At 41.6% G+C, this 9,928-nt stretch overlaps 1 protein-coding gene across 2 annotated transcripts in view; it reads left to right on the plus strand.

Moving 5' to 3' along the window:
• Positions 1 to 7,479: 7,479 nt before the first annotated feature.
• The window catches only part of zgc:85843 (uncharacterized protein LOC405880 homolog), a 4,856-nt gene continuing 2,407 nt past the window's right edge, over positions 7,480 to 9,928 (plus strand). Inside the window, exons 1-3 of one of the 2 annotated variants that reach the window (XM_034888151.1) lie at positions 7,480 to 7,936; positions 9,116 to 9,219; positions 9,299 to 9,396. In XM_034888151.1, the coding sequence (XP_034744042.1) occupies positions 7,845 to 7,936; positions 9,116 to 9,219; positions 9,299 to 9,396 (294 nt within the window). In that variant the 5' untranslated portion in view covers positions 7,480 to 7,844. The remainder of the gene's footprint in view (positions 7,937 to 9,115; positions 9,220 to 9,298; positions 9,397 to 9,928) is intronic. The other variant, XM_034888150.1, reaches the window with a different exon arrangement.

Genomic DNA, 9,928 nt, shown 5'->3' on the forward strand with positions numbered 1-9,928 from the left:
GGCTAAATCGGAGTGGTTTAGCTTAAGCAGAGATCTTCAACAGGGGTTTGGGACCCTAAAGCCCCTGAAAAAACAACCAGACTAACCCTAACCCTATAACACTTGGCGGTGCTGAGCTGTATTCTCACTCAAAAATTTAAACCGGCAGCTGATTGGACGACCGCTTCACCTCTCTGGAAATTCTGTTTCAGAATACAATCTTATATTCGACTATATTTTACTTTAACAGTAATCTTTAACAGAGATGACTTAAGGCATTGTATTTTTGTTGTTGTTGTATTGATGATTCTGTGCAATGTGGTTTCTGTGTAGTGCTGCCATTTAGCTGTAATGGCCTCAATAGACACTAGATGTCCTCATAAGACCACTGTGCACTCAGAGGGACCCTCCTGTGTCCAGAACATCACAACACATCTCCAGCCTCCCATTGCAATCCTTCATTACAGCCATTAACTTCACTTCTCAATTGTGTCGGTACAATTGCACCAGTTCTACATCAGTTAAAGAATCTCTAATCTAATTCCTAAATCCGCTGAAAGACCACACTGGGTCTCGACTTGTTCAGTCGAGGCTCTGCAGAGATGATCCAGATGGCCGGGGCGTTTGTTAAGTCCCTGTCAATCATCTTGTTCTGCTCGGCCTGGGCCAACGCCTCCAGTTCAGGGGAGGTTTCTGGGCACCAGTCTGCCATGAACTTGTCCTTGGCCTCACAATAGTTCACAACCACTTCCTCAGGCTGCTCCCCAAACGCCCAGTCTGAAAAAAACAGAAGGCGGAGGAAGAGGGAACAGAGTGGATGCAAGACAGAAAAGCTGTAAGTGATGATGTTTAGGAGCAGATCAGACACTTTTAGTCTTTTCTGGGGGTCGTCAACGTTTTTTTAGGCCAAGGACCCCCAAAATTGTTAAAATATTCCCATATTTATGCATCTTGTTTGAATATTAACCTGTATGTGGCATAGTGAATCATTAAGCTTGACTTGACAGATATCTGTGGATGGCTACTTTACGGCCATCTACCTATAGACCAAGAAGCCTATCATTAATGTTGTGTAAATTTAAAACAATAACAACTAGAATTCGATGAAACCCTTGCAGCAACTCAGAGGAGCCCCTATTGCTCCAGGACCCCCTGCTGAAGATCTCTGATCTACAGTACTGTAAGTACCTGCAAAGTCGTGGAGGAGGTCTGTGATGAGGTGACCGATGATGGCGTAAAGAACCCCAAGCACGACAAAGACTGCGATGATCAGGTAGATGACGTAGGTGGGCAGGTGGACAGCATCCCGAGAGGGGGGTGTGTAGCTCTCGAACCACACCGTCCCATCGTCTTCCCTGTAACGAAAACGTAAACTGTCCTCGGTCACCTCCATCGTTGTCTGAGAGTCTCCAAAGCTGCCGTCAGCCTGAGAATCCACTTAGGATCTCAGAGTCATCGCTGGATGGAAAGAAGCCGGCTCAAAGGTTTTCAACAGGTCTTTGTATGCAAATCACAAAAATATCAGGAGGAAATCACTCATTTGAGAGATTTCCTGAAGAGTTTAGCAACCAGAAGGTGGATGCAATCTTCTAGCTACAGCAGGGAAGCAGGCGTACATCCAATTTCACTGTCTCACTGTTTCACTGTTTCACTGTCCTCACACACCTGGCAACACTAAGCATGTAAGACTTACATTAAAAGTACCATAACTATAAACCATATCTCTCACCCTGAATAGGGTTTCACTTTGTTCCCGCTGTACACATCTTCTTCTCTGCTTGTGAAGCTGCGCAGACGGAAACTAGATTAACTACCACAGTTACAGGTAGACAAGGTCAAAGGAAAAATGCTGCGAGGACAGTTTCCTAATGAGTAAGAGAGAATTTACCGTATATATATATAGAGAGAGAGACAGAAGAGCATCCAGATCTATCCAACTGTCCACCTTTCCAAGGAAGAAAATTCCTTTTGAAGTACACTCTATTATTGTACCTATGTGTCTTACTACAAATGTATCTATCTATATGTTCTATCTATATGTATGTATCTTCTTCTGCTTACATCATAATTGAACAGTATTTAATATGACTAATGCGCAGTAATCCTTGACATTGAGAAATAAGGTCACTGGCCCTGAGATAACCAGGTATTAGAGGAAGGTAAGATGGATTAAAAGACACAGACAAGACAAATAACACTCTTGTATTATCCACTTGTTTATTGGAGAGAAGCTAAGTCCAACACCAGAACAGATCAAACCGACCTGTTAGTCTTTACAGCAATACATGTGATGTAAGGGGAAGAAATGCAGGTTATTGCTGTTTGACTGGTCGGTGAGGAAAATGCACAAAAATGGAGCTTAATATGCAATTTTGCTACACCTTTTCATAAAAGTTACTTACCTACATACATGTATACATACATACATACATACATATTGGTCATGTTATGCAATCTTTGGATTTTAAATGGCAGTTATTGAAAGAAACTGTATTTTTTACATCTCACATCAACATCTTTGCAGATTACTTACGTACTTTTAGCATGAGAAATGGATGGGCAGCAAACAACACTATAGTGCAATGTATTTTGAATGACTGACATTATGAACCATGTTTACAGATATTTTTAATAAGTAATCCGAAGTGTTTCTTATGAGTATAAACCATAAGTGTTTTTTTTATGTTCAACTAAAATGCTTTAGCTTATGCATGCATTACTACACTACAACATTGCTCACTGGAAGGTGACTTAACTAATGCTGTGACAGTGACAACTCAAAGGGAAGTGGCATAAGGGGTCATGGGCCAGGTGAAGCTCACTCTATGAGCAGACATCCTTTTTTCTCTGGGGCATGATGAAGTGATGGCGCTTCTCAGTGGAGGAGGGACGGATGGATGACCGCTGCCCTCATCTGCCCGGTAGAAACCGGGCAGCAGCCCGTCCTTTTCCTTCTCCATGTCCAGGTGGTCTTTCTCCGTCATACTCCACACGCTCAGTTGCCGCTCTTCTTCTATTTCTGCTCTCCCTTCCTCTGAATCATCCTCCACTGGTTTAGGGCCAAACACACAGTCTGTGAGAAGAAACAGATGAGAACCAAAACATGTGAGAATGAAATCAAATTATTTACTGTTACTTCTAAGTGTCTTTTGAAGGGGCACAGTGCCATAACACATCAGCATAAGTTACATAAACCCAGATTGTTTGTCATGGAGCCTGGAAAATAAGTTATATACATTTTCTGTGGCTCTGGAGGAAGCTCTCTAGAATAAATAAAAAGATATAAAGGCTTATATTTACTGTATATTAACCCGGATGATGTCATCAGGGTGCATTACAAACATGAACATGAGTTTGAAATAATAGGCATTTACGAGGCAGGGGGGGTCAAATTAAAGATGCTTTTGAGATGCATCATGTTAAATGAAGATGCCTGGGTTTTAGGGACTAAAATTCTGAATATCCTGGCCTCCCAACATTGCGGAATTGCACTAGAAAATCAGCAGAGTTCCCCTTTAAAGTGTTACTTTAGCAGCAGTTATTCACTCAAATTTGAATCAGTTTTGATGAGTGAATGGTATAAGAAGGAAACCGTTGGGAAGGTGTGCACACAAACCTCAAAGTGAATGTGAAGGAGAGTCATCGAACAACAACACGGTCACCCAAGAGGGGAAAGAAGGAAAAGACAAAAACACTGATGTTTTAGCCATGACCCAAGAGCTCAGGGAAGAAACAAGAACTCAAAGACACCAGAGAGATGAGAAGGTGAACACCAGACAGGGGTTACCTGCTAGGTCATGCACCAGATCTTTAATCAGATGTCCCACTATGGCATACGTGGCCACTATAACCAACACAACGCCGGCTAGGACGTAGACTACATTGCGCGGCAGAGTTATGGCATCTCTGGCCGGTGGTATGTAGTCCACGAAGTAGGCCTCCTCCTCCTCCTTCCTCCTGGACAGCTGGAGGAGCTGACGGTGCTCAAACACCAGCTGCGTGAGGTTCAAAAGCAGAGCTCCTCCTGATGCGTCTAGGGACACCACTGGTTGTTGGTTCATGGTTTTTAGTAGCTTTGGTAGAGTTGGTTTTAACAAAGGGATACTGTCTTTATAAGATGGTTTGTTCAAGGAGTGCGGAGAAGCTTTGGGGCTGCTTCTCTGCGTGATTTGTTGCACATCCGAGCTCCTTCACGGCACTGTAAAACTTGGGAAATGGGTGTGTGAAAGGTGCATTAGAGACGAAGAGGGAGAGAGTAAAAAGAAGCTGTTAAACACTTTTATATTTTCTGAAACGGGGAAGAATTGCATGATTGGTGAAAGATGGGAATTTCAAGATAGTTCAAAAATGAAGACATGGTTTGTTGTGAGTGACAGCTCTGTGTCACAAAGTGGTGGTTCAGAAAATCTACTTCACCTGACAAGTCAAATGTGACACCATAAGTGTGCCAACTCCCCTAATGTTTTGTCTAGACTTAAATCCCAGCTTTCTACCTTCTAGTGATCTGGAGAGAGACCCTCGGTCAAATTTCCATGGGAGCCAGGAGTGCGAGACACACACGAGGGGAATATAGGACAGACAGAGTTAATAGGATTGAGTCTGTCACAGAGCAATATCAGCTTTCCATCTGTAAGGATTAGAGATATGGACGCAGAGACGTGGACAGTAATTCCGCAAAGAGGCTTAATGCCCTCCATGTATATAGGCTACATTTATACATATGAATTAATATACACCACACATATATTGCAGTAAACCCACTTTCTCCTGGGTTTAAACTGCCATCACTTTATGAATATCTCACGCTTTGAATTCATCTTAAGCCCAGCCGGTCCACTTCTTATATTCTATAAATGTCCTGTCACCTAATCCACTGATATGACACTTTATTTTCATGCTGCATTTCTTGCTTAATAACAGAGCAGATGGCAATATTTCAAAATGTGACCAATGAATATCCCCTGTAACTTATGAAAGATTCATATGATATGTGATAACTGTTTTGTGACACCATACCTCATGATCAAGACTTGAAACGGCCCCTCAGTTGTTTTCTTTGACTTGAGAATGGAAGGAGCTTCAAATTGGCGTGTGTCACATACGCAGATGGCTCTGCAAATAACAACGAACACATGGCAGAAAGTTAAAGTCGTGCAATCCAAAAAGGCTTACCTTAGTGGCCGATCGATCACATCTAACCGAAAAACAAACCCACCAGCGTTGATTAAGTGGGCAGGTGATCCAACAATAAGCTTTTCTACTCTCAGATCTTCTCTATAAAGCATCAGGTTGGAGATTATTTCTTTAAGATTTAGATTCATCTTCTTGTGGTGGCTCGGGAACTTTGCAAAACTGAGTCATGAGAAATTTCCATTCTATGATGGTGATGGCAACGTTCGCAAAGAGGATGAACCAAGAGACTGGGTGAAGACCCCAGTAGAAGGTGTGTGTCATGTTGTGTAGAGAAGCCAAAAGGTTTAAAAAGATGAAAAACTAAAATGAAAACCAAGTCTTTCCTTAAAAGACGAAACCAGGGGAAAAAGAGACTAAGCGGAAGAATGGATGTAATGAAAAAGCATTGTGAGGTCTCTGAGTGTGTCCCAGGATGAGGCTGTCAGGAGAACCAGACTGCATGTGTCAGTATCAAGATCTTCTAGAGTAATCCATGACAGGATTTGCATGACACACGCCAATGTCACCTTTCAACTGAGTAAGCAGGGAGATCATTAAGCACCACCTGATGTTGACAGTTTCAACAGCTAATTCACACTGTAAGCCACAAATGTGACTAGAAGACCCATTGCAGATAAGAAAACGTGACATTCATTGCATTTTCCTGAGCTAAAATTTGAGATACATTTAGATAATTTACCTGTAAGAAGGACTTCTTTCTCATTGACTTCCATTTACTTCAGTGAAACATTTACAGTACAGTTTCCATGGCCTCTCCAGGTAAAACAGAAAGATAAAATAAGACAGAAAGCACTACAAGCAGAACAGCGCTTGCTCACTAGTCCTAAGCATAAAAAAAACACCCAGCAATTCAGTCAGTCCATGTTGACTGGGACTCCCTCAGGCCGGGGTGACCAACTTCTTGGGTTTGTCTTCTGGCTCCGACAGCATCTTGTAGTAGGTATCACTCAGGACCCAGGCCCAGTAGACCACTGTCAGAGAGGTGTTCACAGTAAAAATGGCGATGATTAAAGGGTGCAGCATTGCATCAGACTCTTGAAGAATCTGTGTCAACTGAAAAAAAACGAGTGTCTGCTGTGTGAAAGGTAGTCTGTGTGGTCTCTGTCCTGTTCTACACTGGACTCCCCACCCCTCTTGACTGGCTCTTTTCACTGGACACTAAGTTTCTGTTGAAGCAGCAGCAGCAGCAGCGGCAGCAGCGGCATAATCCTCTTTGTTGCAGAAGATAACGTTGCATTAGACGTAGGCCTGCTTTAGTCTGTGTGTCTTGTTTGTGAGCTGCAGACGTTCTTGCTGTTGTGTCTTTGTTGCGTCTCCCTCCTTGTTGTAGTCCGTCTCTTTGTTCTGGAGTGAAACATTTGATCGCAGGAAAGACTATTGTTTGGCTCTTTTGATTGCAAAAAAAGGACGTTGGCCAGCTTTATCCCTCCCGTTGTCCTCGGGTCAAATCTGACCCCTTTAAAAAATGTCTATATCTGAATTATAACCAAATCACCACAAAAAATGGAATAGACTCCTTACAACGCTCTTTGCAAATACAATTGATCACTTTCATTCCTCTGATCTTAACTATTAGTTAAAATAATTCATAATTTTTTTTTTTTTAACTCAAATAATAGGTATGATTCTATATAAATAAGGGTTATTGATCATGAATTCCATAAAATAATGTAAAACTATGAAGGTTGTGTTGGTGATAACTATGTAAAAGTCTGAAAAAGGGACGTAAATGTCAAATTTGTGTCCGTTTTTGACCCAGGAGGACAACACAAGGGTTAAAAATATTCATCCCAAATTTGTTGTTGCGTCATGCATATAATGCACATGAGTGCTATGAGACACTATAACGAAATATGTAAAGAAACTGCTAAGATAAACTGATGATTTGACAAACCCCATTGACTGGGGAGAGAAAAAAAAAACATAATCTTGGTTCTTGAACTTTCTGTTCTCTCTGATATAATCCAGAAACTAATCAAGACTGGAGACATCACACAGAGGAGTTCTTAATCTGACAACAAACAGGACAGATGGCTCCTTAATCGGACCCCAGGGGCCACAGGAGCACAGACAACACTTTATCTTTTCACAACAGACTCATCACATGTACCTAGAATGCAGAAACTGGATGAAATTAGAAAGCAGACGCAAAAAAGTGAAAAAATCAGTGTTGGAAAAAGTCCTCAAGGAAAGACAGTTCACTTATTCCACCAGATGGCAGTCTGTACAAGCCTTCACTGAATGGTGGATGACAATAGATTGGGGTTTTCTCGCACAGCAGGTAGTTGAACTGTACTCATTTGCAGCCAGGAGTACCAAAGTGCTTGTTTTCACAAGGGCAAAATGCGTCTTTTACGCCTTACGCACGATCCAGAAGTCCATTATCTGCCCTTTGCACGGCTCTCCCTTTAAATTTCCAATCAGTAGACGTGAGCACTGAGTTGAACTTTGAGACCTACTAGATAGCAGACGTGTTGGAGCAGCAGTGTTGTTTCATCACAGATCAAAAGGCAATGGGCTGACACACTTTAATTACCTCCGTCCCTCGATGGCAGTGGAGAGGACACTGGCTTCTAACATGCCTCGCTTCCCAACCAAGCGTGTTTAGCAGATAATATTTGGATCTGGACATTTCTTTCTAACTAAAGAGGTCAAACAACTGGTTTTCAACAATGAGGCCTCCGGTGGAAGTCAGCGTGTTGATCCTTTCTCTTTCGGCTCCTGGAGTTTTTATCACCATGAACAACGTCCCTGCGCTTCAGGAGTAAGTGTGCATCTTCTTGGCCTTCTGTAGGCTACTGTATTGAGCTGCTGCTTTAAGGCGCTGATATTTGGGATACTAACCGGCCCACAACCAGAGAGGAGGTTTTACCTCGAGGTAACCTTGTTTAAAATCCCTGCTGGGAGCCTACACAGGACACAAGATTCACTTAAGCCATAGGATTCAATTTGTGAATTTAAGGAAAATGTAATACACTCTTAAAAGTAAATGTAGTAAATTAATTGGATTGCCTTGAGTGTGAGGCTAGTAAAACGGGACTACATCACACACATTCATCAGTACTAGAGACGTGTACATGCTTTAAAGCCTAACTCTCACCAAAATGTGACCTAGGGTATTTTTGTGAAGTTCCCAAGTCAAACTTTTGTTTAAAAGCATGATTAGGATGGAAGGGCCACTTTTAAGATGATTCGGGTATATTCACAAATAGACGCTAGGATGTATTATGGCGAGAGTTACGCTAATATTTAAAAAACTAGTTATTCTTATACTGTCTAAATACTATACCTGTATTCACCCTCTGTCTAAAACTCTGTTTTAGAGCTTGTGTCTTTAAGGCCAACCCCCCAAAAAGGCCAAGTCTGCTCTGATTGGTCAACGTTTCTGGGTCTTCCACGTCTTCTCTGTGCTGTCATTGCAGCTGGGGAATGACTGTAAAGCCACTGCAGCTGCACTTTCAGCCTACTGGAGTTGGGAATCACAATCTATTTTCACGTTATTTACAGTATATAGCAACTTAACCTGCTTTGTGATTTTTTAAAAAGACAAACAACCCTACTTCTTGACCAACATTACTTGTAAACAAAACTGAGAATCTGAAAATCTTTTCCCCAAAGAAAACCTCAAAGTTAATGAAAGGTCTGTGAATTTGATGTCTACATGAGAGTGGGGGGTGTTTGGGCCCTTGTGAGTCAAATGATTCAATGAGTCATATTTCTAAAAAAGAAAATGGAGGAAATGACAGGTTATGGAGTGTCTAGGGTTGTCTACAACCTATGAACCTTTATTTCTAACCTTTTTTTCAGATTTTGCAATGATGACTACTTTCATTTTTGACTGATCTGCTGATAATTTGCTCGATTTATGAATGTCAGATCATGAAAGATAATTTTAAAGCACAGTTTTTAAATTGATGTTTGGACTCTCCCTGTTATTCCTCAGACCTCTTCCGATCCTGGGAATGGGAATGCTCATCCTGGGACTTGTTCTTCTTCTCCTTCTCCTCACTGTGCGGAACCTGAAGAAAGTGGACCCCTTATTCTACGGTACAACTAGACAAACACACACTTTAACTTATTGTTTTTGTGAAATTTTTTTCCATTGTGCGTGTATGTGTCTTTCCAGTATTTGCAGGGTTTTCCTTCTCCTGCATGGTGTTCCTGACCAATGCTTTAGAGCAGGATGGGTTCATCTCTGGCTTCATGGCCTTCTACCTAAAGACGGTAAGAGGACACCACCACATGGCTAAACCTTCACCCTCTCTGTCCCAATGATGCTATGAGTTTCATCATCACATACCATTCACCATACATGGTAAAGGGTATGTGATGGTATAATTTCAATGGTTTAATGGTGTCATTTCAGTTAGAATAATAGCTGGTTTAATTTTGCATTGAGAAATGATTTATGGAAAGTTCCCCAAGCCAATCTCCAGGTATGGTGAAGGGTATGTGATGATATGTGTGGTGTGTGTGTGTGTGTGTTAATTCCAAAGGCCAAGGGAACTTTATCGGCATGCATAGTATCCTGATCCATGAAAAAACTGGCCTTTAATAATAAAACTGTGCCTGCCTCTATGGGAATTTAACATAGGGGTGTGTATACTTAAACCCCCTGTATTTTAACATAGGGTGGTGTATACTTATGCCTCCTGTATTTTAACATAGGGGGTGTATTCTTATGCCCCTGTATTTTAACATAGGGGTGTGTATACTTATGCCCCTGTATTTTAACATAGGGGGGTGTATACTTATG

Source organism: Etheostoma cragini, chromosome 12 (genome assembly GCF_013103735.1).
Source record: "Etheostoma cragini isolate CJK2018 chromosome 12, CSU_Ecrag_1.0, whole genome shotgun sequence".
In the NCBI taxonomy this organism is placed as follows: Eukaryota; Metazoa; Chordata; class Actinopteri; order Perciformes; family Percidae; genus Etheostoma; species Etheostoma cragini.